Source organism: Coniosporium apollinis (genome assembly GCF_000281105.1).
Source record: "Coniosporium apollinis CBS 100218 chromosome Unknown supercont1.18, whole genome shotgun sequence".
Taxonomy (NCBI): Eukaryota; Fungi; Ascomycota; class Dothideomycetes; genus Coniosporium; species Coniosporium apollinis.
Window position 1 is genome coordinate 356744 of NW_006913280.1, and position 26717 is coordinate 383460.

General features: G+C 54.3%; 9 protein-coding genes across 9 annotated transcripts; 4 read left to right on the forward strand and 5 right to left on the reverse strand.

Moving 5' to 3' along the window:
- Positions 1-1059: 1059 nt before the first annotated feature.
- On the reverse strand, positions 1060-2722 carry W97_04254 (uncharacterized protein; the record flags this gene model as incomplete). Its single annotated transcript, XM_007782146.1, has 2 exons — positions 1060-1619; positions 1702-2722. 2 exons carry the CDS (start codon positions 2720-2722, stop codon positions 1060-1062), a joined length of 1581 nt encoding a protein of 526 aa, XP_007780336.1.
- Positions 2723-4003: 1281 nt separating this feature from the next.
- W97_04255 (uncharacterized protein) lies at positions 4004-8030 on the forward strand (the record flags this gene model as incomplete). Its single annotated transcript, XM_007782147.1, has 6 exons — positions 4004-4285; positions 4355-6591; positions 6653-7259; positions 7322-7403; positions 7478-7784; positions 7880-8030. The coding sequence occupies 6 exons, from the start codon at positions 4004-4006 to the stop codon at positions 8028-8030; spliced, it is 3666 nt and encodes a 1221-aa protein (XP_007780337.1).
- A 463-nt stretch (positions 8031-8493) lies between these two features.
- Positions 8494-9882, reverse strand: W97_04256 (uncharacterized protein; the record flags this gene model as incomplete). The annotated part of the gene is made up of 5 exons (XM_007782148.1): positions 8494-8609; positions 8673-8937; positions 9147-9250; positions 9396-9495; positions 9808-9882. 5 exons carry the CDS (start codon positions 9880-9882, stop codon positions 8494-8496), a joined length of 660 nt encoding a protein of 219 aa, XP_007780338.1.
- A 766-nt stretch (positions 9883-10648) lies between these two features.
- W97_04257 (uncharacterized protein) lies at positions 10649-13482 on the reverse strand (the record flags this gene model as incomplete). Its single annotated transcript, XM_007782149.1, has 4 exons — positions 10649-12916; positions 12968-13060; positions 13112-13231; positions 13297-13482. 4 exons carry the CDS (start codon positions 13480-13482, stop codon positions 10649-10651), a joined length of 2667 nt encoding a protein of 888 aa, XP_007780339.1.
- A 1123-nt stretch (positions 13483-14605) lies between these two features.
- On the reverse strand, positions 14606-15902 carry W97_04258 (uncharacterized protein; the record flags this gene model as incomplete). Its single annotated transcript, XM_007782150.1, has 5 exons — positions 14606-14975; positions 15022-15080; positions 15127-15147; positions 15203-15569; positions 15655-15902. The coding sequence occupies 5 exons, from the start codon at positions 15900-15902 to the stop codon at positions 14606-14608; spliced, it is 1065 nt and encodes a 354-aa protein (XP_007780340.1).
- Positions 15903-17806: 1904 nt separating this feature from the next.
- W97_04259 (uncharacterized protein) lies at positions 17807-18342 on the forward strand (the record flags this gene model as incomplete). Its single annotated transcript, XM_007782151.1, has 4 exons — positions 17807-17868; positions 17944-18051; positions 18183-18210; positions 18289-18342. The coding sequence occupies 4 exons, from the start codon at positions 17807-17809 to the stop codon at positions 18340-18342; spliced, it is 252 nt and encodes an 83-aa protein (XP_007780341.1).
- A 2035-nt stretch (positions 18343-20377) lies between these two features.
- Positions 20378-23464, forward strand: W97_04260 (uncharacterized protein; the record flags this gene model as incomplete). The annotated part of the gene is made up of 7 exons (XM_007782152.1): positions 20378-20548; positions 20598-20944; positions 21180-21597; positions 21662-21786; positions 21843-22177; positions 22455-22819; positions 22961-23464. The coding sequence occupies 7 exons, from the start codon at positions 20378-20380 to the stop codon at positions 23462-23464; spliced, it is 2265 nt and encodes a 754-aa protein (XP_007780342.1).
- A 272-nt stretch (positions 23465-23736) lies between these two features.
- W97_04261 (uncharacterized protein) lies at positions 23737-25372 on the reverse strand (the record flags this gene model as incomplete). The annotated part of the gene is made up of 4 exons (XM_007782153.1): positions 23737-24018; positions 24080-24581; positions 24638-24762; positions 24818-25372. 4 exons carry the CDS (start codon positions 25370-25372, stop codon positions 23737-23739), a joined length of 1464 nt encoding a protein of 487 aa, XP_007780343.1.
- Positions 25373-25761: 389 nt separating this feature from the next.
- Positions 25762-26693, forward strand: W97_04262 (uncharacterized protein; the record flags this gene model as incomplete). The annotated part of the gene is made up of 2 exons (XM_007782154.1): positions 25762-25785; positions 25869-26693. The coding sequence occupies 2 exons, from the start codon at positions 25762-25764 to the stop codon at positions 26691-26693; spliced, it is 849 nt and encodes a 282-aa protein (XP_007780344.1).
- Positions 26694-26717: the final 24 nt, after the last annotated feature.

Here is a 26717-nt window from a genome sequence, read left to right on the forward strand (position 1 = left end):
TCGCTTTGGTGTGGGCTCTGGTACTGGACTTCTAAAAACCATCCTCGAATGGCAGATAATCCGGATCGTATATGAGCACCGAGGAAGCTGCGGCACCAAAAATGTGCAGTGCTGGATAGCGCCTAGCAATTTGACATATAGCGGCAGCACATGGCCAGCGGTAAAAGTGGAAGCGGATGGTGCGCTTCCACGTAGAGGACTACTCCGGAAAACATCCCTACTCTTAGATTTATTCTGAGTATCCAGGATCTGCAACTCTATACGACCTAATCGGCTCACGAGACACTATCTTTCGAACCGTCCCAGGCCCGAACGGTGATATCGCCCCGAAAGAAAAGGCATGCATGCGGCCAGAATGCTCTAAACCAACCTTCATCGGATGACAGGAACAACCAGTCTCTCCTAATGCATGCACTGGCTTTCACTCTCCACTCCTGCCAGAGGGCGCCTACATCGTCTTCGTGCAAACTCTCAGATATGGGGGGTGTACGGCGAGAAGCGGATTAGAGTTACTCGGGATGCTAATGCGGCTTTCCATCCCTGCAACTTCGCGATCAGTGGAATGACTACGCGTTCATATAGACAAACGGACAAGAGAAAACGCTAGCAAGAAATTTTGAGACTTTACTACAGCAATGGTAATTTCAAGAGCATAGAAAGACTGCAGCGAGGTCAGCGTCCCTCTCACCTACCATTTAATCTTAGAGCGTGTGACACGCAAGATTTCTATCTATCGATACTCTGCCTGCGCTACGCTCTCGTAGAGATACCGGAACGTCTTGATCGCTCCTTAGCCTGCGAAACATGCTCCAAGTTCTCTTCGCCGAAACATTCGTCCGCGTCGTGACCGCAAAAAGCAAGAACTGAGAAAATTTCCCACAGGGCCGCCGCGCCTGCTCTGTTTACCAGCGAAATCATTCTCAAAATCCGGCACGAGTAAAAGCGAGCCAGGAAAAACAGCAACAACAAACGCCTTGCGCCGTCCCAGGATATCTCCCGACCCTTCCTTAAACTCCCCAAGCCCGCATGCGCCTCGCTCCCCAAACACTTCACGCCCCCTCAATACCTGAAACACACAATCCCCGCCCTCTCCGGATCCACCTTCCCCAAGACGCCCTTCGGCGCATTCTCGAGCGCCAGCGCCCCATTGATGATCAAACTGACCGCCCTCCCCAACACATCCGCATAGCACCCCTGCACCTTCGGCTCGACATGCTGCAGACTAACCAGCCCATCCAGCCACTCACACAGCTGCTCATGCTGCCAGTCCGGCCTGTACCCGCCGCTCCCCCACTGCCCGACAAAGCCCTGCTGCCCGTACAGCGGATTGTTCCGCGCTGAATGGCGCATTTGGGAGAGCGTCCAGGGACTCCATGCCGTGATGGGGGCGCGGCTGGTTACGGGCAGCACGAGAGCGGGACAGCCGTCGAAGAGGTGGAAGACTAGGGTGCCGCACCCCGGGCGTCGGGACGTGGACCACATGTTTGCACGGAAAGGGGAGATGGCGGTGAAGAGGATCAGCAGGCGGTTCGTGCCGATGTTGGTCTGCGGGTTCGCGTCGCAGAGGGAGAGGACGTGTGGGGTTTCGGCGAGGAGTTTGTGGGCGAGGGCGTAGTCGGCTGGCATTGGTTAGTGTGGGTGCTCAATTGGGTTGAATTGGGGGAGGGAGCAGGGAGGTAGTCAAAGAGAGGTCGGACTCACCACCGAGAAACGGACCGAAGAACTGCGCAACGGCGAAATCGTTGGCGCGGGGCACGAGCGGCGTGCGGGAGGACGAGAAGAGGTACGGACAGAACCAGCCCTTCTCGCACGCCTTCTGGTCACTGCTGGGGTATATCCCCGCGAAGCGGATATCGGCATCCACGCCCATGAGCTTGTGCTTGATGCCCACCTGCAAGCTCTTGACGTTGAGCGTCTGTATCATCTTCTCTTCCTCCGGCAGCATGTGCTCGATGATGCCCTTGTCGATAGCCTGCTCGACGATCTGGAAGACGCCGTACTTGAGCAGCGTGCTCCCGACCCCGGTCCCGGTTAGGGCCGTGGCGCCGGACGACACGATCTCACTGACGAAGCTGTCTGCGCCGAACATGTCGGTTACGAGACTGTCCGCACCTTCGATCAGGGGTGCGCCGACGAAGGCGAAGGTTGTGAAGAGTACGGCGTCGCGGTATCGAACGTTGGGCATCGTGACTGGGTTGTTGTCACCCCAGGGAGATAGTGCGGTGGGCATTTTGAAGGTTGAGGAGGCGGTTTGGACGGAGGCGCGGGCGAAGCGGCCGACGAGCGTATCGCCGAGGAACCGTTGGACTTTGCCGGTGTGCTTTTCGTCTTGCTTGTGGTTGGGGTTTGCGCCAGGGAACGGGGTCGGCTTGGCGGGATTCTGCATGTTGTTTATCGGCATGGCCATGGGTGGGCTCATGGGTGTTGGTGGCATCATGGAACCCATGCCGTAGGGCTGTTGCTGTTGCTGCTGCTGTTGCTGGAACTGCTGCTGGAACTGCTGCTGGAACTGCTGCTGTGGTGGGAGCATCTGCTGCAACATCTCAAGCTTCTGAGGCGGCATTTGCTGAAGCATCTGCTGGACCTGCTGTTGCTGTTGCGGAGTCATCATCATGGGCTGTTGTTGCTGAGGATAGCCCATCGGCTGCTGAGGCATCGTCGGTGGCAGCTGTTGCTTCTCTTGAGGATAGCCACTGGCAGTTGGCGGCGCTTGGGTATACATTGGTGCGGGAGTTTGCGGCGTGGGTAGGCCTTGAGGAGTCGCAGAATAGGGTGGAGGAGGCATGCTGGGAGCCGGGGTAGGGCATGGCGCCATCCCTGGGTTTTGATACATTTTGCAATCCGTACAGCTCGAAGTACTTGGTGGACGGTGATGCAAGCGGGCGCCTGTCCACGAGGGATTGACAAACGCCGAAATAGCCTAAGGATTCGAGAAAGGACTCAATGCGACGAGAAGCAGCAAGAAAAACAAGACCTGGAGAAGACGAAGACTCTGAGAGCAAGACATGGGGTGAGAGGGGATAGATAGCGGTGCGGGATGGCTTTCAGCCCTGTCTTCAGCCGCACTCTGCACGGTGTCGACTGGCGGCATGGCTCACCTTGTTGGCTTAGCTCTATGCCAGCAAGTGCGCCAACTTGCCCTCTAGTGCTCAAAACGTGCAACGCAAGGCTGCGGAGGTTGGGCAAGCCCTCGTATCCCGATATCTTTGGATCTTGAAGGATGGGGTTCGTCCCAGAAACCAGGGCCAGGTCGAGGATAAGGTAAGAATGCTTGGAGGCGCCAAGACAGCCAGGCTGTGGCTCTCAAATTAAAACCGCCGGGACTTGCGCTGCTGCGGTTCCGCAAGCTTCGAAGGCCATTGACCGTCAAGCTCGGGCACCCGTCTCCAGAGGCATGGTTCTGGTTCGGGTTCAGAGGATGCCGCTGCCGTGAGGTGGACGTCGAGACAATCGCGCGCCATGACACAACCGGCCCGTGGCTGTCACTCGCGAGACGTGCCCATCTGTCTGTGGGTCTTCCTGATCTGGAGTACAGTCGTGTCGAACATGCCTCAATCAGACATCCACAGCAGATTGGCCCCGAACAAACCTGTCGGGTTGTATCGAGAGAAAGAGAAATGAAGGGAGACGCAATAGTGAACTCGGCGCGGATGCGCGCGCGTAGCGTAGTGAGGCGGCTGATTGGCCGAGCGCTCAACACCAGCACCACGTCACAACCTGGGCCTGATATTCGGCCGCTTACCTTGCTGCAAACGGGTACAGTAATCTTTCTGGTGCTTCGGCGTAGACATAGCCTGCTAGGTAGCCGGGCCTCATTCCATCTTCTTTGCTCCTGCGCCTTGAGCTTCGTGAGCTTCCTCTGCTGTGATCCGCGCATAGCCTGACCCCCCTCCCCCCCGTTTCCTCCGACCCTTCCTCCGTATCGCTCCTGCCTGAGCATCGCCAGTTCCAACTTCACTCTGCGGACTGCCCTTTCCGCCTAACGGCCGCACGCGACATCACCATGGACCCGTCCAGGCGACAGGGGCGTCCTGACGAGGAGATGTTCCTCGCGAAGCCCTCCAACGCCGGTCCCGACACTCCCACAGTTGGCCCTTTGAGAATCAACAAGCTGGACTCAGCCTCTCCACCGCCTCGTGGTGGTTCAGCAGGAAGCGGAGCAGAGGGCATTTCACGGCCTCCGCCTCTACCGTCGTTCCCTATGCCAGCCGCGAGCCCCCCACCAACCGCCCCACTACCTTATCCGGATGATCGACTTCGACAGCAAGCAGCCGCTGGGCGCAATGTCTACATACCGCTCTCAGAACGAGAAAGAAATGCAAAGAACTCGACGCCTGAGCTGGAGCGCGTCGAGGGTCGCAGGCGTAGATCAAGCGCAACAAGGCCCGAAGGCTCACCTCGTGCGCGGTTTACCGCCGATGATCCAAACCGACCTACGGTATCAAACTATGGGACAGCACCTGCACGGACAGTCGAAGGAGTTCCGATCACCGCTCGTCTGGGAGAGAGGCGTGGCGACACCCCGAAACCTCGACCGGACTCGCAGGGTTCAGATGTGTCTGACAACGATGAATTGTTCCAGCGAGCGCCGCAACGGCCGGGTGGCTCTATCTCGAACGCTAGCGGCACCGCCGCCGCCGGCGATGTCAACACGAATCCGTATCCGGAATATCACCAGCAATATTGGCCTCCGACCAGTGGAGCTGAGTCTACAGGTCCTGGGCTGAAGATCCCGAATCCCGCCGGCGTCAACCGCCTAAGCTCGACCGCATCCACATCGACGACCAGAGCACAACGGGGTTCGCCTCCGCCGCCCGAGACGCCAATCATAGGGCCCCCTGGTGGTGGTATTGAAGCGCGTTACGCAGCAGCTGGCATCGCAGGACCATCGACCCTAAACACATTTCAAACGCAGAATGCGGCTGCTGCTCAGCGTGCGCAGCCTTATGCGAACCAACAGCCCCGGCCCGGAGCTAGTCCACCCGCGCAGCAGCAACAGAACCAGCAGCAGCCTCCAGCGCGACCATGGACACCTACTGAGCAGCCAGGGAGCAATCCATACGGGCCACCAGCTGTTTACCGCGGACCAGATGAAGTTCATAGCAGTAGCGGTCCTCCGCAAGCTCCGCAAGCTCCTCAGAACCTACCTTTCCAGCCACAAACCACTGGACCACCGCAGACCGCCCCCGCGCATCCACTGGAGCAGGACATGCACCGTATGAACTTGCAAGAAGAAGCTCCTCCTGCTTACCACAGCCTACACCACTCGGCTTCCAAAGCAGGACAGGGAGCAGCAAACGCCCAGGGCCATCCGAATGAGAAGCGGAATGGGAGCGCGAACTCGCAACTTCCCAACACGCTGGCAGGAGCTGCTCTTGTCGCTGACGCAAACCTCCAGCATCACCCGGCGTTTGCGAACGACCAATACCAGCAGCAGCAGCAGCAGCAACCGCCTAACCTTTCGATATCTGTCACGTCACCACAGACTGGGCTGGCGCCAATTCAGACTCAGCCTACGGATTCAATGGGCCCAGGGCCCGGACCAGCATCTCCGCCACCGCTACCAGAGGGCTGGATCGCTCACTTAGACCCCAACTCCGGACACTACTACTATATCCACCTGCCGACACAGTCCACGCAATGGGAGTTCCCGAAAGGTCCGACACCCCTGAACTTGAGCGAACCTCTGTCTCCGACGGGGACCTTTGTCAATCCCTTGACGTCACCAGGCCTGGGCACTTTCAGCGGGAAGCCGCTGGCATCTCCAGGATTTCCGCCACAGCAAGCCACGTATCCCGAGAGTATGGTCGGCATGGCTGGATTGTCGAGTCCTACAGCCGGAGCCTTCACTGGACCTCCACCAGTAGCGGGTGTCGACATGTATAAGATCGCGCCGACAAACGGTGTCTACTTCGGACCCTACCTAAGATACACCAACATGGATCTTGAGAGAGGTCTCTGGCTTGGCTCGATCCTCCTTGTTACGGATGCCCCGCAACCACCAACGATTCACATCCACCAGAGCGTAGACCTGTCGCCGAACCCACGACAACTGAAGGCAAACCCCATATTCAGCCATCAGCGGTGGTTGTTCTATAGATATGACGTCGATTTGAGGATGGAAGATGACCACGAGGCCAAGTGGACTTATGCAATCACTTCTCATCTCGGCTGCACACGCTATGAGTTTCTCGTTGCCGGAAGACACCAAACAAACTGGCGCTTCATTACCCACTCCGGCAACGACTTCGCCCTCAACGTCAACGCTAATGACCGTCAAAAGCTCGGTGGTGTCGGCTTCATGTGGAAAGACGTCCTCCAGAAGCACATCGAAGTTGGAGGCTTTCACTGCCAGCTCGGCCTCGGTGACCAGATCTACGCGGACCGGCTGTGGAAAGAGATACCGCTGCTGAAGCAATGGACAGCCATGAGTGGCAAGGAGAACCGCAAGAACGCGCCGTGGACGGCCAAGCACGAAGAAGACGTATCTCATGCTTACTTCCATTACTATACTAGCCATTTTGACCAGCCGCTGTTGCGAGAAGCGTTTGCGCAGATACCGCACGTTTTGACACTGGATGATCATGATATGTAAGTCTTAATTTGAAGCGGGTTACAACTAGTAAAGAATGGTCAGCTGACGCACAAGCAGCTTCGACGGCTATGGTTCCTACCCGGAATACATGCAATTCTCGAACATGTTCAAAAACATCGGCCGCATAGGCATAGAGATGTATTTGCTCTTCCAGCACCACACCACGCTCGAAATCCTGCGCAACGTCAGCAATGACACCGACCTCTTTACCATCACGGGCACCGGCTGGCACTTCCTCAAATACCTTGGCCCTTCTGTGGTCGTTGTTGGGCCAGACTGCCGGTCTGAGCGGAACGCGCACCAGGTTATGGCGGGTCCGACATACCAGGGCCTCTTCCCGAAGATCGCAATGCTGCCGCCCAGCGTTCAGCACTGCCTCTGGCTCATCCCGGTGCCAGTCGTGTATCCGCGGCTGGAGAGCATGGAACATTTCGCGAACACGATCACAACGGGCAAGAAGGCGGTAACAGGGACATTTAACATGCTGGGCAAGGTGACAAGCAGCGTTGCGGGCGTGGTTGGCGCGAAAGAGGTTGTTGGAGGGGGGTTCAGCTCTGTCAAGAAAGCGGTCGGCAAGTCGGGCCTTATGAGCGGGATATTGAGTCCGTTTGGCGAGATCGACGTGCTGGATGAGTTGAGGGACCAGTGGACACACGAGAGCAAGGTGGGCTTCTTCCGTTGCGTATCCCTATTAATTGCATGGCGATGAACTGACGATGGCAATAGGACCTCGAGCGCACCTATCTCATCCGTACACTGCAGGGAATAGCACACAATAAGTCTCTCCGCATGACCTTCATCTCCGGTGGTAAGCTAGCATTCCTCATTTCCCTTCCCCATAACCCCTCCGCATAGCCCGCCAGGCCTCTGACCTCTTCACAGACGTCAATCTCTGCGGCGCCGGCCTCGTCCACGACCCCTCCCGCCCCTCCGACCACAAAACAATGTACCAGATCATCTCCTCCTCAATCGTCAACGTGCCGCCCCCTTCGTACGTCCTGCGGCTGCTGCACAACAACAGGCCGCTCTATATCCCCGCCAACGGCCACAGGAGCAACCACCAAGTCTCGGATACAAAGGAAGATATGATGGAGATCTTCGCTGTGGATGTGGATGGGCGACCGCGGGAGTGGAAACGGTTGATGGGGCGACGGAACTATGGGGTTGGGTGTGTTTTCGATCCGGAGATGTGAGTGTGATTCCTCCCCTTCTTCCGCATCGTCAGCCGCCGCAAGCCCTGCTCGAGTGCGACCGAAGCTAACCACTCCCTCTTCTCCCGCATAGAGTAATGGGCACCTTCGGCCAAGCAAACCCGGGCCACGGCAGCGGCCGCCTGAGCATCAGCATCGAGTTCATGGTCCAGAACGAGGGCGTCTATGGCCAGCCGGTCAAGTATGGGCCGGTTGTTGTGCCTAGTCTGGAGTATGGGCGGTGATGTGGCAAGTAGAGCTGCATTCGTAGCATTGGCGGGGGAAAGAGTGAGAGGAGTGATGGAGTCTGGGGAGGGATGAGGGGTGGGACGTGAGGGATAAGGATGCGAATACGAAGTTAGCATGAGGTTGTTCTTAGCGTGGGGCATTGCGAGTATGAGCATCTTGGTTAGGGTTTTTTGAGATGCAGTGGGAGGATGAAGGAATGATGAGCATCGATAGAGGACCCTAGCATGGCATAGGACATAAGATATGCATACACATCCCTGGGCATCGGTTGGTCCCCTGAAGCTTCTTAGAGTACCACTGTGCATCGGAAGTACATCGCAAGCCTTGCATGTGTGTCGATCAGGCCTCTCGACCCTCTGATTTGCCTATGCGATGTACGAGATTGCCAGCATCATCTCTCCAGCCTGGGACCCACAACCATCTGCCCCACGTATTGGAGACACCGCTCTCCACTCCCTCCTACAACAACGCCCTCCACGGCCCTTCCCTCGGCCGCTCAAGCCCCAGATGGTCGACCACCTGCGCGAGGTGATCAAACCCCCAGAAGGCCTCTTTCTCGCCGGCGGGGTTCGTCGCTATCCCAGCACGTAGTCAGTCTTCACTCCGTCCAAGGGGCCGCTGAGCACGGAGCAACGCACCAACGATCCACGGCAGCCCAAACGCGCCCTCCCTAAGCGCCTCTTCCGTGTTCTCGCTCAGCAGGTTCCGGGCTTCCTGGCTGCCGACCTCGTTCATCACCTCTTGGGCCTGCGATTGACCTAGCACTGACGCGAGCGCGGCGGCTAGGATAGCCGGGTCTTGGATCGGTTTGCCGCGGACCCAGAAGGTGTCGTAGCAGGCGGCAATGGCAGAGCGGAGGGCGGTGGGGTTGTGGGCGGCTATTAGGGAGAGGGCGCGCTGGGGCTGGGGGTGGGTTAGAGTGTGGTTCTTTGCGGTTGGGAGGGTATGGTGGGCGGGAGAGGTGGGGCTAAGGAGCGAGAGAGTGCGGGATGGAGGAGGACGGGCAGAGAAGGGGAAGTGCGGATGAAACTGGCGGCATGGAAGGGACGGGAAAACGGTATAGACATGGGAAGGGAACTGGGGCGGGAAGGAGTGGAGGAACGGGCACTTACAGTAATGGTATTAACCGGAAACCCTTCAGGCACTCCCTCCATGATCGGGATGTTGAACTTCTTAGCCCAGCGGTCGCGTTCGCGGCCAACCCATTCAGCCTTGTCTGGTTGCACCTTGTGTTAGCTTGATGTGGGATACCATGGGCGTTAAAACGGTGTGGTAAAAGGGTCTGCACAAGCGTAGATTGAGAAGTGATGAATAGCCATGGTGAGGGCGATAGCTAAAGGAAGAGGGTCAATGGTACTTACTTTTGATCCGGAGCGGTGGCGTGTTGCCGCATGCCTTCATCACGCCGCCGAGGAAGATAGGGATGTACGTTATCTCGCACTGGGCGAAGACTGGAAAGTTCTGGATAAAGCGTTAACAGGATGCGAGCAGTATCGCTAGAAGCTTAGGGATCCGAGTATCTGCGGCATCCGGCCAAACACAGCCCCTAGGTTTACGGCAGGAAAGAAGTCCATCCATATAGCTGATCGTTTTCGAACGGCCAGCTGCCTAGAAAAAGAACCATAACGAAAATGGATGCAATGATCGAGTGAATGAAACAGGCAGGACAAACGCTAGACCAACCAATGGTGCGAGAAGACGAACATGTTTGGTGTTGGAAGAGTGAGCAGATCTATTGACGTTTGGGGGTGTGTAAACTCGGTCAATACGTACATTCAAAGCGTAGAACGCCAGATACGCAAAAGGGCTGACGATATCGACATAGAAGGTGATCTTCGGGTTGGGCATGATGTTTTCCTGCTACTCTAACAATTGGTCTCTATAATCTCCTAGAATCCAGGGCGCGGGAGGATACTGTTGTATATGCGATTATTCTGCCGAGGTCCGTATTCTTCACTAGTCCGCATGTGGGGCCCCAGACCGAGATCTTCCATTCATCAGCGACAACAACCACGTCCGTAACGGATGAATTGGTGACTCTGAGCCGGTCACGAGATTATCATGTCGGAGCAACGTCGAATCGTACTCGTATTGCTTGTACATCAGCGCCCTTTTGAACGCTCATCTATGCTAGCTGCGGAAACTCATGCTAATGCTAATGCTAAGATGCAAAGAGCGCAACGCCTGTTCCATGCACCAACAACCGAAATTGTCTTTGGCATCCCATCACAAGATCTCATGATGCCGTTATGCGTGATTGGCGGTAGAGTATACTTGTACTTCAATATTCGCATGTGCCAAAGTAATGAAAGCAATACTGATAGGCAACCAGCTAAGCATCGCCATATGAGCGGCGCTGGAGACCTTCGACTACGTATTTGGGGCGGTAAGACTCGGAAGCAATACGCGTGTCAGCGACGGACCCCAGAATCCTGGCCTATCAAGGCATTGAGAGAAGGATCAATGGGTACTTCGGCGGTTCGACTATTCTGCAAAGTTGATGGCCGGGGTTCTGGTAGAGCTGTAGAGCGCGAAGAAACGTGGCCGCTCGAGGTTGTTCCAGCTACTTGGCTGGCCCTTCTATGAGGTAATCTCCGTGGAGCACCTAAGTCCGTCATTCACGGAACGGAGGCATAAAGACGCTCCTCGCAGCCACCTCCTCCCTCTCAGCCACCCATCGCTGCCTACCTTCCCTCGAGAACGGAGGCAATAGGTAGGGAGGAATGGTTGTGCTAGATGTTGATGCTTGAATGGCAGCTGGACGCTGAAGGGGCGATGGACGGGCCTGAGCCGATAGTGTTCGACTAGAAGACAGAGGTTGCACGCGGCCGTGCGATGGCTGCGATTGAATATCGATAGACGGTACTTGGGCGTGGACGTTCGAGGGCTGAGCAGTACCGTCCCTTACATTTGTTTGAGAAGACTGTTGGTGAAGAGCGCGCTGTGAAACTCGTTGCCGTAACGTTGCCAGGGATGACTGTTCCCCCAGTTGCTGTCTCAACTGTCGAGCCCCAACGTTGAGCGGCGTATTTAGTGAGAAAGAATTTCGCGATTCCTGGATTTGACGAGCCACAGAGTTGATATCTGATAATGAAGGCATATGGTTTCGCATCCTATAGTTTTCAGACTGGCGTCGAACAAGCAGCTCGCTAATGCGTCGGTCATAATCCTGCTGCCTTGACCACCACGACTGACGGCGCTGATGAGATTGAGCAGAAGTATAGTTTGCGCCGTCCGTGTCTGCGTCACTGGTGTCATCTAGAGAAGATTCGACAGTATTGGACGGTGTTGAATGATTTGTAGGTACAATATTGCCACGCAATCGCACTGCTGATGAACGACTGCTTGACGAAGCGCCGCCCAAATCACTGCTGTCCTCCACGTCCATTCCCGAGTCGTTGTCGTCGACCTCATCATCGTCGTAGCTGACCGTAGGCGTATTTGAGAGGGCGGGTCTCCTCCGTCGCAAGCCACCAGATCCGTCGAGGGAATGTGCATCACCCGCTCGAGAAGGTGGTTGAATGGGGACGAAACGTCTACCTGTACGAGACGTTAGAGAACCAGCAGTTCGAGATCGTTCATTGGAGATCGCGGTCGGCTCCCACCCAACGGTCGTGCTTCCCCCATCGCTGTCATCATTATCTTCCTCCATTCCATCCTGCTCTCTGTGGCCAAGCGGCGACCACCCTGCTTGATATAGTAATTCGGCATCTTCTTCGTCAAGGTCGTGCTCCGAGGATGCAACATCGGTGGAAACAGAAGGGGCAATACTAGGTCGCTGATTCGGTCGCTGGCCGCGTTGAGACAATATCTGATATCGTCGCCGACCGCTTGGTAGTGGTTCTTCGTCTTCGTCCGCTCGTTCGTCATCGTCGTCGGAGCCATCGGACGACGTATCCGAGTCTACGACGCGTCGCGGCCTGCGCTGCTGCCGTTGCGGACCTTGCGACTGCTGGACGCCTGAAGGCGTTGGAGCATTGCTGTGAGATTCCACGTCGCTGTCCTCGTCATTGATGAAATCGTTCATGGATGAATCTTCAACATCGTCGTCATCCTCTTCCTCTTCCTCTTGTTCAAGAGTGCCAATCTCCGAGTCCTCGTGCATGTCAGAAACAAGACTGGCGGGGTATGGCCGTCGCCTACTGCCCGCCGCGTCATGCGGGCCCCGGCGCCGATACTGGGCAGGGCGAGAAGGCGGTCGTGTATCGATATCCCCATCCTCTTCCTCTTCTTCAGAAGTGCCAACCTCCGAGTCCTCGTCAATCCCAGAAATAAAACTGGCGGTGTATGACCGTCGCCTACTGCCCGCCGCACTATGCGCGGCCCGGCGCCGAGGACCGGTACCAAAGCCAGCAGGCGGTCGTGCAGTTCCACCATTCTGCAGCCATCTCCTGACGGCGAAAGAGTGTTCATCATCTGCCATTTCGTCGTGCCAGGCGTCATATGCACCGTCGGCGTAAACTTCAAGGCCCAGATCGATATCGCCATCGTCCATCTCGAGTTCTGCGTCTAGGTCTTCGCTGGACAATCCGTGCTCAGATGTTTCATCCATGTCGCTAAACCCGCCGAAACTTTCGCCGAATGTCAGGCTACCACTTTCCCCAAACTGCAGCTCACATCGTATGCATGCTCCACCTTCCAGCTCGTACATGCAAAATGGGCAGCGGTCTACGCCATCCCCCTCGTCCCGGATGGCGCGAGGGGTCTCAGGGCGGTGTTTGAAGCACCCTCTGAATAAACCTCCGGTTTTGCTGTCGGCGTTGGTCTTGTCGTGTTGAACTATTTCTGACTCTTCCTTTTGCCACTGCACGTGCTGTTCAAGAGTTTCTCCGAGAGGTAAGAGCTCGGCTCTGTTGATGAAGACTAGGGTCATTTCCCGGATCTGCAACGAAGTTAGCAAAGGTCTGACGTATGAGCTGGAGGTTGAACACACAAGATACGCGGGGGCTGGTGCTTGTTTGACTACGGCTCGGCAATCCGGACATGTCTTCTTGGTTCTGTTGCTGACGAACCACTGGCACAAGCACTAGCGTTGCGGTAAGCAAGGTTCGCTCGTGGATAAAGGGGAGAGCCCTACGCTATAGCAGTATGTGTGGCCACATGAGATGATGTAAGGCTCGTACAGCAGCCTGTCGCAAATTTTGCAGGTAACCAGGGTTCGGAGAGCATCGAAGTCAGACTGGACAGCCTTTAGAAGCTACTATGACAGTCAGTCATTTGTTGGAACACAAGACGTAGAGAATGGAGGTTGCCGCTACGCACATCTCCGCTTGCATCTTCCTTAGGCGAGTCTTCTACTCTCCTCGTAGCCTTGGGCTTAGAGCTGTTTTTGCTTGAGGAGCGGCCGGTGTTCTTCTCAGTAGCCTTACGTGGGTGGCGTGGAGAACGTCTCGAAGCACCGCCCACAGTCGAGGAGGCGAGACCTGCTGGGAACTGCGCTGGTGGCATATTGTTAGGTTGCCTGGCGGTAGATAGTATAGAACTCGAAGGAGAAGCAGCGCGTTCGTGGGTGTGCTTTTGGCGCACGTTTCGCGAGGATGGAGCTGGCGAAGGCGAGGGTCGTGAGTCCATGGCGAGATTTTACGGACGAGAAAGCAGCAGATGAGTGAAGAGGGTTTTGAAGAACTGTCGCTTGCCGGGGCGAGCGAACCCGCAGTCGTTGGTCACTTTCCTTGAACCACAGGCGTGAAGCAGCCCGGCTGAATATACCAGATAATCCCGGCGTGCAGCAGCCAAGCGCTTACTAAGCACAATCCAGGGACCTCGCTCAGCCTCAACCGCCCTTTTCGCCTCCAGAGCTCCAACTCTGCACCCACCTGCACTCCTCAACTTCCAGGACCCCCATAGCCGCCTTGGTGCCCCAACTGGCGGACCAGCATCTAGATCTTCTGCGTCCCTCGAGAGCATTATGGCAACATTCCACCGACCGCAGCAGTAGCTCACTGCTTGAAGCGCACCATGGGCTATAGACCCCCTCATCCGAATCACCACAATCCCAAAGCTCTCACGGGACAGGACTCTGTAAACTCCTCGTTAGAGTAACTGCGGGAGTGTGGATCTACAGACACCCTGACGCACGACACCGGGCGGCCTGTCATCTGTCATCTCGTGTCTTCCACAATGTTTCAGGAACTACACACCTCCTCAGCTCACGAGGTATACGAACGTGGAAGACTCCGACCTTCCAGAAGCTTGACGAGAGTTGTAAGATTATTTTTTTGCCGTTCGGCTCACCGCTCCGAAATCTTCTATGTCTTATCCATCAAGTATTTATGTCTCAGCACGCAGCTTTAGCATGAGCGTTCGAATCGGATGTATAAAACCTATCTATTATCGCTTCACCTCCTGAGGACAATGTGGTGTATGATTCTGTCTTTGTTTGCGTAAAAGCCCAGCGCAACTCATCATCGTTCATATCCTCCCGCGCTTACGTGAGGGTACGCTCGGTCATCCCAATAGTCCAACGCGACAAACGAACGCAACTCCAACCCCAAAGCGCCAAAGCCATCTCAACCAGCATACGGTCTAAAAAGATGTCGTACAACAACCAGAAAACCCGCCATCCTTGTCATCATTCGTTCCGGGCCCTCTTGACTGAACGGCCTGTCTGAAGCTCTTCCCCAACCTTGACCTCGGGGACCACAATCTCGTCTATGTAACCGACCGCGACCTTCTCCTCTTCTAACATCTCGTTGTTCATGTGTTTGAGGAAAGCCTCCTGCTCCGCAAGGAATTTCTTGAAGTCCTTCGTATCCAGCTTCTTGCCGGCTTGCCGCCGTTCTCGCAGGTGTTTCAGCTTCGCTCGAAGGCGCTCCTCCAGGATTTCCATACGATACTCGCCAAACTCGTAATACAGCTCCGAGAGATCAGAGATCGGCCTCACTGAGGTCAACACAGTGTCATCCGCAATGTGCGCCGAACGAGGACGGAACGATGTCACCCTACGAATGATTAGCCCATGGCCTGGAAACGCTTGACGTTTCTTACATTGTGATGCGCTCCTGTGCCCCCAGAGCCCGCAACGCTTGGTGTGTAATGTAACGCCCCTGTCTCGGTTAGTCTCTCTAACTGTGTAAATGCTTGCGATCTTACCTGGAGAACAACTGCACAGCCCTGGATGCTCTGGTCAGAGTACAGTCACTCCGCCATTGAACGATACTCTACTCACCATCTGCGGTCCCCGGACTTTGAGAATGTCACCATAGCCTGTCTGGAGTGCGGTCTCTCCACCAACCATATTCGTGCAGTCGCTCAGCATCAGCACACACACGAAAGGATAGCTGTCGGTGTGCCAGCCAACGACAGGCCTGTCGTCCTCCCAAGGGCATCCTGCAATGCCTTCGTCGTCCGCAAAAAGACGCTTTTGCCTTGCAATCGCAGCAAGCTCACTCTTGGATTGCTCTTCTGTTTTGACAGAGATATTTATATGGCCAATCTCAAAGTTCATGACAGGTACAAGGTCTACACCGGCAATCTTTGAGACAATAGCCAGTGTATCTGGGTGGGTCCAAGCGTCGTGAATGAATGGTGCGTATCTGTAAGAGAGTTGGTTAGGTCTAAGTGGTTCTAAGCTGTAGAGGCTTACAGAGACTAGTGGTACCTGTACAAGAACGCACTTACCTGCTCGAATACCCTCGCAACTGGCAGGCTGCGATGTTGCTGCGGTAGTTGCACTGCTCCATGACCTCCGGCTTGAGGATCTCTGCTCGCATCTGTTGTATCGCCTCCGACGAGAACATCTGGAAAGGCTCAGAGACTGCGACTGGGGAGACACCTACGGTTTCCGAGAAACCGAGGTCCTTCATCTTGATGATCTGCGAGGGCGGAGTGAATGCAAGGTGCTTCGCTGGATCGAATGCCGAAGTCATGTTGCCTTGGCTCGGCATTACGTTCTCGACTATAGGCCTGAATATTGGCCGAGGCATGGCTGGCACCGTCTGGACCGCTGCTGTCGCCCTGGAGGAAAAGAACTTCGTCAACCTCATCCTGAGAGCTTCTCACAAAATGTGACAGAGCAGCAGAAGAAAAGTGGGGAACATTGCTGCACGAGCTTGCAGTTTGATGAGGCGAGTGGTGAAAGACAAAGAGCATGCTTGCGCAATACCAAGGCGTACACCTGGCGCCTTCCCAAGGCGTAGTCTAGACCCACAGTCGACAGCAAACATAAAGGGCAAGAGCATGGTTGATGTGATTACATAGAAACGTACATTGCCCTTTCCGATATTTTAAAGGTGAGTTTATAGGTCCGAGACGCACAAAGCTAATCGAGCGCTTGTAACAGATTCCTCTGGTTGCAATGTCGAAGACTGGAAGACGAAGCGATCTTATATGCTTCGACCATCCCCCTGCTCCACTTCTCTTTGCTGTTTCCGGGGTACCGCATCGTGCGATTACGAATGAACGGCGCGAGCGATTCGATGGATCCGCCTCGGTCCCTCGAGCGCCACTACAAAAGCTAGTGTCGCCACTCATTACCCCGTCTACTTCCGCTTTCAGACGATACGGACGTCGCGACTGGCCGACTAAGTTGTCGTTTCGGTTGTTGTGGAGTAGCTCCGCAACACGCATGCCGTCCAGACATCAGCACCTACCGCTGCATGTAGGCCTTATCTTATCGCACGGAGGTCTGACCCCTCCGAATACTGCCATTGGACACTTTCACTTCATATTTGTAGGCCGTAACCTGTCTAGGTTCTACGATACCGGGAACTTTCAAATCCTATTGGGATATCAAGCTGCATGTCCACGAATTCCATATTGAATGCAAACCACTGCTTTTCCAGGACGACATCGACACAGCTTGGCGCAACAGCTCATCATACACCTGCAGCTATTAGTTCAAGCCTCAGATCGCAGTTGAACCCATTGCGTCGGAGCGCAACGGCCTGTCGGACTCTCCACCGGGCGGCTCGCGTCGGTCATGGCGTCGTAAAACAACCACCGGTACCCGCGGTCATACGGTCATACACACAGGACTCGCAATTGGATGAAGACCTTCGCGATGGCCCTCAAACTCTAAGATTTAGTAAACCAGATGTCGAAGCCAGTGTTTGACCTTTACCTGATGGCATTACCACTAACGGAGCATGCTGATGCCCTGACGTTGAAGATCGTGATAGTCTGGGATATAGGGAATTGTTGACCTATTTGGGAGCTTTGCATCGTCACGACTTGCGTGCCGCATCAACGGTCATCACCAAATGAACTTTGTGTCCTGGCTTATCGAATCCTCCCAGTTTCTCTTATCACATCTTGCATTTGAGACTCAACATACTCCTCGCAAGCGTCGTGTCTGACCTGCGCGTCCAGTGACGAGCAGCTCGATAACATTGTTTCTTAACATCCTTCTGCATCCATGGTTGAGACAAAAGAAGTTGCCTGTGTAGTCATCCTATGTAAACGCCTTTATCTGCTTCTCAACAAGTACGGTTCTGGCTTCAGGTCCAGCCATTCACTTGATCCCCGAAACGCCAACACAGACGCAACAGTAACACACACTGTGGCGCTGCTGCTGTCTACAGCTTGGAAGACTGGCAGTGATGCGGTGTAATTACCCACAGCTGCGTTACTCAAGTACCCGTATCAGTATCAACCGTTTGACGTCGTTGATAGGAAAGTACGCGGAGAGATATCGGCAGGTGCCAGAAAACAAGCGCTGCGGAACGGCTAGCAATCGATACGCCTCCCCGGTAAAACGCCGAAGCCGCCGCCGGCTGCATGACGGGATCTGCAGCCAACCTCGAAGCTCTCCTCCGCAACACAGCACCTCACCATGTCCAAAGAAGAAGCCACCGAATCGCCTTGGACCGAGAAGGCCGCAAGCCAATTCGATGGGTAAGCTTCCCGCTGTCTCTCCCCTCCGCCCCACCGCTTGCGCCCCCTCCGCGCCGTCGACTGACGCCGCCAAAGCAAGCAGTACAGCCAGTACTTCGACCCATGCCAGGAGGCTGCGGCGCGCAGCATGAGATGTCTGCACCGCAACGGCGGCGATCGCGATATGTGCTCAGATTACTTCCAGTGAGCTCACCCTACACGCCGTGTCACGCTTCGGGACCACCGACACGGTATCGGAGTTGGTGGCGCTGCCGCTGCGAGATGACGCGGGATGGTGGAGCGATGTGCGGGTGGGCTGATATTGGGACAAACAGGGCGTACCGGGATTGCAAGAAGCAGTGGGTAGGTTTGCCACCCTTGGGGTGTTGCAGCGGAGCTTAATCCCGGAACGAGGACACGATGGTTGACGTGGGATTATAGCTGGAGGACCGGAGGGAGGCGAAGCGGAAAGAGGGAAAGTCATGGTTCTCATAAAGGACGCCACTGGCATGGCCGGATGAGAAGCATGTGGGGTGGCACTGTGGCGTTAACAAGGCATTCTTGATGTTCTGGGGAAGATGTTCGATACTGGAGGACAAGCCCTAGCAAAAGTGAGGCGGTCTGTCAGACGTTCGGACAGCTTTAGAGTCCAATGGGCTGTGAGGGTAGATTGGTTTGAGAGTGAGTGCTAGAGCACATAACCATCTCAAGTGTGCCGAGTCCCAATCTATGTCGATTGCATTGACCACTTTTCCGATCATAGAGTTGTGGTTCATCTCCTTCAGACACAATGTTGGTCGCAATACACGGAGAACACCCCGTTCAAATCTCTCTAGCACTGCAGTTCGCCTTTGTGATGTCAATCGCGACATTACCCTTTCTGCGTCCGGTGGACTATTTGGTCTCCTCATAGCTAACTGTTCTTCAGCTTCTCCGTCTTCCTAGCCTCTCAGTTTCCTCTAGTTTCTTCAGTGCGGGGCCGAGTTCCAGGCCTTGAGTACTTTCGAGTTCTTCAAATCTCGCTAAGGCAGGTTAGAAGCCGGTGCCTGAGTACGTAAACACGGGCGAGGTATCATCAAGCGTTCCGTCCAGAGCAATTGAATGCGTCAAGCCAGAAAGGTACAGTGTCGCTGGACTCACATTGGAGGGGGATTGGCGGGGAAGCTGTTGAGAGATCACGAGCCTAGGATAGCCAGGTGATGATTCTGGAGTTGAAAGGCTCAGCAGTGGCCTGAGAACATGCAGATGGCAGCCATCTTACCTTGGGCGAAGTGCTGAGTATCGCGGAAGGAGCTCAGGGCACATCTCTCTGGAATGACTCTACATATGGAGCCGCTGGCGGACAAAAGGCTGGACTTGCGAGCAGCGCCAGCTTCGAGGGAGCTGCCACTTTGGAGGGCACGGCCAGCTTCCGGTGGGAACATTACATAGCCTTCATTAAGTTCGCAGATCATGATGGACACCTTGCTGGTGACAAGTCTCTCATCTAGGCCACACGCGATGAAGTCAGCTTTCGTGGCGTGAAAGGTTCGAGTTCGTGCAGCGGCCCGGATGCAGTGGACTGGTTTAATGGATCTGGCACCGGGACGGAGCATAACTGGACGCTTCCAGGCGAAAGTGTGTTGAACTTCTCAAGCGCGGTTCGGTTTGATTGAGACGGGCGTCATTGTTAGTTCTAGGCTGTGAAGACACCTTAGAGCATACCTAAAACATGAATGCTCTTTCTGCCGTTGATTGGCTGAAGGTCGCCAAGCCCTTAAGCCGGTTTTAGCTACATCATTTCAAAACACCGCTGATATGTAGAACTTTCGGATCCAGTGATGTCTCGATATCAAACCGCTCTTCTGTTGATGTCCTCTTGAGCATGGATAAAGTTGACGAGCTTAACGCCACCTACGGTAGCAACTACCGCGCAGCATTGAAGGAGTGCGAAAAGAGGATCCAGAAAAAGCCAAAAGATCCATCGTTCGTTGTAAGCTCACCGTTCCCTTGAGCAGCAAAGCCATACTCATATAGTGTGAAGGTATGGAAAGCATCGATACTTTTGCAGACACTTCGAGTGTCCGAATGTGAAACGCTGTTGCGTAAAATTTGCAGCTGGCAGCCTCCAATTACGGATCTCAATATTCTCGACCGCGTTTACGTGCTGGAAAACTGCTGTTCTGAAGCGCATTGTGTCACCGCAGGTCCGGATGTTGGCGGGCTTTTTGATAGCGCCGCCGCTGCTGGGGGAAGGCAATTCGGTAGAGCTGTTTATGATATACTTTTCGTGAGAGGTGCTTCGCATGGAAGATGGGGAGACGCGCAGCGGGTTAGTGGCACTGCTCTTGTTGATTCCGTCACACTCCTTTCGCACCGATCGCTCCACGGCTACATTTTTACTGCAAATCTACTATATCCGTCTACATCTCGACCGGTGCCATGGTAGCTATAGGAGACTAGCCCTGTCAATTCTGCAGTGCAGCCTTTCCGCCTTTCAACGATGGTAGTCCCTTCCTACCTAGGTAAGCGTTAACACGATCCACAGGCCATGCTCAAGCTCCGAAGACTGTATCCCGACGACTCCAAGTGGTTGTACGCATACATTGCAGCTACCCAGCTAGCTGCGGAAAAGGACCTCGATCAGCCCACGTCCGGACTTAACAGAACATTAGCCTACAAGGCGCTCGAGCAAGCCGTCGCAAAAGGCTCTACCGGCTCGGTAAGCCCTGAGCTACCAGGTCCGAGGTGTATCGACTGAGTGCCTGTAGGGATCTCCGGGGACGCTATCCACGCTGCGAGAGCTGAGCCTTCTGGTTGAGATTTACCGCAGGCAGGGCCGTCAAGAGCAGCTCCTAGCTGTGCTTGAGGACGCGAACGTCGGTGTTGGATCTTCTCTTGTCAAATACCGATGGGAATTCGTCAGCGTCAAACTGCGGACCCTCAGAGAACAGAAGCTGTGGGAGAGGCTATGGAATTACTGCTCGCACATCATAACCGAAGCTCTTCAGGCCAATCCAAATTCTGACCATGCGCATTATGAGTTCTTTGCGGCGGATTGGCTGGTATGGGAGTGCCTACTTGAAGCTACTTCGGGCTTGAAAGATGAAGACGTAACGTAAGCCATGCCGCCCCGCTAGCAAGTTGCTCAAAAGAAGCGCTTCAAGTATCCCACCGATTATGCTGCGGCCCCATCAGACTTTACCTGGCATCTCTCAACCCGTAATCCCGCTTCGGGTTTGGGGCTTCGTCTAGCCGCTGAGCTAGGCTTACAAAGAGAGTCCATGTGGTGGCAACCCCAGTCTCCCGACACGGAAAATACCCAATCCCTTGCGTAACTGACATCTCTGTAGGATCTCCCAGCGTACAGAATCCCTCATCAAGCAATATTACGATTCCAGCGCCTCTCGCATACGCCTCGCCCTATTAGCAATGGCAACTGAGGCTTCGGCTAGCGCCGATAATTCGCAGCTTCTCGGAGCTTGCAAAGCTTACCTACGGTTATACGGTCATTTAAGCTCTTGTTTCGACGACCTTCGCGTTCTCCTTGAGACCTTGAGTCGTGCTGGCCGAGTAGAATTCCGGGACTTTGCCACTCAAGTAGCGCGTGATGCAGGCCAGTCCACAGAAAACGAGTCCGAATTCAAGAAATGGTCCGCGATGGAGCTCAACGTCCTGAAGATCGACTATCTCTTGAGCATATCTACGGCGCAGAACCCCGAGAAGGACCGGCTGGAAGCGTTTGCATCCAACTGTGTGAGACTGTCAAATGTATGTGCAGTATCTAACGCCGAAGGAGCTGTTCACGCAAGTTTGTTAGCTGTGATGGCTCTAGTTCGCCTACATCATTCTTCCTCTGAGGCATCAGGCATCTTTTCGGAACGATATTTACTTCAAGCTGTGCTACTTCTTCAGCGGCAGTCTAAACAGCATCAAGATACCTACGCCTCCTTGCTCTTTGTTCGCCTACTGGTTTACCTCGGACTTAACTCAATGGCCTATACTAACTATTCAAGCCTCGCGATCAAGGAGTTTCTCCACGACACCCTTGGACATGTTCTGTTTACACGGATCGCATCTCAGCATCCTTTCACAGCGCACAAATTGAACAACTGGGACCCTGACGAAAGCCTTCTACAAGTTGTTCATTTCTACACAAACTCCCAGGCTAAGCTAGTCAGATTTTTCAGCGAGGGTCTTGACAACAAAGAATACGAGAAACTGCTGGAACTGGATGACCTACGGAACCGTTTTATCATGAGCTTCCAAAAACGCTCAACCGACATAGAAAGACAACGCATTGGGCGACTCAGAGGCGAGCCTGTCATTGAAGATAGCTTAGGAACCTTGAGTAAGTATTGCCTTATACGCATTGGATTGTTCCCAAGCCTGCCGAGCCACTTTAGTGCGGCCATGACGTATGGATCCTTGCAATGGCTGCACGAGTAGTCTTTGGCTGGATAGTTGTTGGCGTCGAACAACATCTCAGCGAAGACTTGTCTTCCCGAAGCCGCGAAGGCAGCCTTTTCACGATGATCCTTCTACTCTGAGACCTTTTGCTCTCGGAAGTCAGATTGGGGGTGCCTGCTTCCTGTAGATTCCAGCTAATGCGCTATTTGTATTAACAGATGGACTTGAGCAAGATCTGGTTGAGGGCAAACTGGTCGACCTCAAAGACAACCGAGATTTCAGCTCATTCCCCAACTTCGAATGCTCTACAGGTCCTCGCTTCGAGCACTACATCCAGAATGGGCCTAAGCCTGGCAACTTTTGGCTCGCTTCCTGCCTTTTCGCCGAAGATGTTCATTCAATCATAAACCGGGCACTGCCACGGTGCCGGCCTCAGCCCTCCATCATCTCTAACGCTACCGAGAGCCAAAAGTCTGAGCTTACAACTGCAGAGTGGGAGGCCAGTTTGGGTTGGGCGTTGCTTGCACCCATAGGTATGAATACGCTTAGCGAAGAACTTGCTCCACAAGGCACAGTCAAGGAGGTGAGTGCGCCCAGTCCTTCTCCGCCTTTTCATCTCGAAGGGCTTCTATTATCTCGCCCACCTTGATCTTAACAGTATCACATCCCGATGTGCTGCACTCCGTTGTTTGTACGCTTGTTTGATACTGACCTGTTTAATCAGATAGCGGAGAATCTCAACTCCGATTTGCAGAGACTTGAAACATGGCTCAACAAGCTCCGAGAAGCCTACGTATCCGGCCAGTACTCAACTTCTCATGGCTTGTTGCCCGTCTGCCATGAGCTGCAACCCATGTTCCTCCACTTGGATGTACTACTTGCCTGTTGGAAGCTCTGTGATTCGCTGCTTCAATGCGCAAAGCAGAAGTCGCACAAGCTGAAAGGCAAGATCCCGAAAGAGGCAATCCAGCGGATCATGGGAATCGTTCAGGACACACATGCTCGGATACGAAAGCTGGCAGCGGACTGGAAGAACAGGCTATCGGAAGGAGGCTTGGGGGTTATGGCGGACCAGATGTTGGAGGGCAAGGTAGGAGAAGCCATCGAACAACTCCTTGGGGCAGATGCGACGGTTGTCGTAGAGGGGTGTGCCGGCTTGATCCAGGATGCGGCGCAGGATACGCTGGACGGTGTGCTACAAGTCAAGCTGGCAAAGAGACAGGGATAGATGCATCACTGATTCCACCGGTTAAGAAACGTTGGCACGCTGAACGCATTTCGTCTGAACCGATAGAACAGAGAGCCAAACCACTATTCAAACAACGTCACGTCCTATAACCAGAGCTAGCCCCTCTACTTGGAGCGAGTTCGCGCTCGTTTAATATTACTCAAAGATTGGCGTCCGCAGCGCTGTCTAAGTCTTGAAACATCCTCAGATCGATTGTACATGTCCACGTACTTCGCTAGAGGTTTTCCGTATGTGAATTCGCCACAAAGACGCTACGCGTCATATGAGACGAAGATGAACTGGCCCGCGACCGCCCCAAACACTAACAACAGCAGCGGAGTATACTTGTTGGTGAACTTGTATAGCGCTGCCAACGCCAGAAGATACAAAACTGCGGCGGGTCCGCTTTGCGAAATCCGATTATAGGCCTCGCTGGCTATCTCGTCTGTCTTTCCGGCGGCGCCTTCAACGCTGGACTTGAGGAATTGTGCTGCTATGATGGCTATGACGCCGACGACGGCACCGCATAGGCCGTCAAAGAAAGCGGAGAGAAACTCGAAGAAGGTTAATGACCGTACTACCCATGGTTTGGCGGAGAAGCCAGCACGGACGTACCTTGTTGCGGACCAACTTCTCAAGCAGGCTATGGCCGGCAATGGTAAACACGAAACAAGGGAAGAACATCCCTAACGTAATGATAACTGCGCCTGCAAATGCCGTTCCCAATCCTCCTTCCCGAAGTCCACCTTGGAAGCCCACAAAGGTTGCAAAGATTACCAGCGGTGCAGGCAGGATGTTCCCGATTGCGATACAGTCAATGAACACGCTCTGAGGTAACCAGCCGCCTTTCAGGACTGCCTCAACTTGGACAAACGGTATAGCCGTGTATGCTCCGCCGAACGAGAGGCTTCCGGCTACAAGACCAAGGACGAAGAGGTTGATGAGGGAAGGCGTCTTTGCTATTCCGAGAGCGAGGGAGACGGGAGATGGGACGCCCCGGAAGATAACGTAAAGCGCGTAGGCGACATATTGAAGCACGAAGAGGATCCCAGCGGGAATCCACCAGCGTCGAGAGATGAAGACGTATATCACGCCGTAAAGCCCGAGCGAAATGAAACTACGGGACGTTAATACATCAAGACACACAATAGCCTTATAGTGTGGTGCACTTACATGTTAATGCGGAGTGCACTGTTGATTGCTGTACAAACAGCTGCGATAATGAGGAAAGGATCCACTTTGCGAGTCTTCGGTTTCATCACCGAGTGATCGGCTATCTTGTGTGTTGCTCGTAGGATCTGTAGTTTGATCAATCACTGAATCCATGAAGTCTTATGTACAGCGAACGCCTACCATTGCGCCCACGATCGGTTGCAGAGCCCTGAAAGACGCGTTGACATACACGTTGTCAAGCCCAGCCAGGGAGTAGACATAGCTTGCTATGAGCATCAAGATGAAGCCAGGGAGTATGAAGGCGAGGCCAGCAACAATGCCGCCTAATCTCCCTGCGGAAAGACACCCAAAGAACATGCAAAGCTCCGCTGCTTCAGGGCCGGGAAGGATCTGGTAGACGGAGAAGACACGCTGGAATCGTGCTAGAGTAATCCATTTTTCTTGAACAACGAGTTGCTCTTTGATCATGGCAATCTGCGCAACAGGGCCTCCCCAGGCGAAAAGGCCGAAGTTGTAGAAGAAGAACCAGAAGAGTTTAGGGATCGAGAGCCGAGGGACGTTAGAGTTGTCCTCCAGGTCCGCATCGTTACGAGAGGGCTCTGATATTGCGGTGGCTTCCTGTTTGGTCGTTGATTCCTGTGACTCGATATCCGGACTGGGAGTCGTAGAGGTTACCACTGGCTCATGGGCATTGTGCTTCGATATGGAATCCGCTTGATTGTTAACCGTAGCCATCGGGATAACTGATACAGCGTCGAAGTTCTCGGAGCCGTCTCTTCAGATCCTGACCAGGTTGGATCGTCATTTTGCACATCTGAAAGATGCGGCTTCTTAACCACAACTTTGGTGCAGTGTCTTGAGGCGGGTTGAAGGACGATGGGACGGACAGGCGACAGATGATTGGCCATTCATGCGGACATGGATCGACTAGTCGAGCACGTCAAGGCGGCTGGACCGCCATCGGCCGGGATAGCCACCTCATGGCACAAGGTTCATTTGGCTAAGTTACGATGATATCGATATTGTTGCCGGCATGTTTCGTGACTTAACAATGCAGCAGCGAGGCCTTCTGTCATGAAGGCTGGTCCTGTCACTCCCAGCAAATTAGTACCAAGGTCAGAAGGATGCGCTCTGCGCAAGCGAAATCGGTATGCCTCATACGAATCCATATATACAAGTCCTCACGAAACCGTCAAGTCCGCTCAGTCGCTGACTATATCTACTTCTGTAGGACCCCGAACGGGCCACCCGGTTGAGGGAAAACAAACGCAAGCATAGGTCAAGACAGAAGGAGTATGTCGCTGATCTGGAACGGAAGTTGGATGAGTACCGGCTGCAAGGCATTCAAGCGACCAAAGAGGTCCAGCTATCGGCGCGAAGAGTGGCACAAGAGAACGTTGGCTTGAGGCTTCTGCTTCGCCAGCAGGGCGTAGACGACGTTACTGTGGACGCTTGGGTACAGAAGGCATTAGGCAACCATGGCAGTACTTCGGTTTGCGCGGAGCCAGAATGGGGAGAGGCGAGTCTGGTTACACCTTCGATGTCGACACATATCTCTCCACTCACAAATCCCTCGGATGCAACAAGGATTGACACGGATCCGTCGTCATGTCAAGGATCTCCCGCACCACTTACTGTGAAAGGGCCCGATGCGACGGGAAGGGAACTATTGGATCCGTCTCCGGCATCAACCAGATGCGACGCGAGCAACGGTAACCAGCGGAACCCAGCGGAAGAAGCTTCCGTCGATCAGGCACCTTCTGCTATACCGTATGCTCCATGTAAACTCCTTACACAACTCAAGGCCAATCCAGGCGCGGATATTACCCAGCTGCCGGTGGAAGTTGCCAGAGGCGAAGAGGCTCAGGATGAGTCCGATGGAGTAGAATGTAATCGGGCATACGAAATGCTTATGCGATTTGCAACGACAGAGGAGAAGCTTGACACTGTTGCTCATGCGCTTGAGAAAGGATGTGTAAAAAACGGTGGCGGTAAAGGTGGATGTAGAGTGCGAAATGAGGCGATCATGAAAGCATTGGATAGCGTCATCAGCTAGTTGTTCATTATAAGCGCTCTGGTA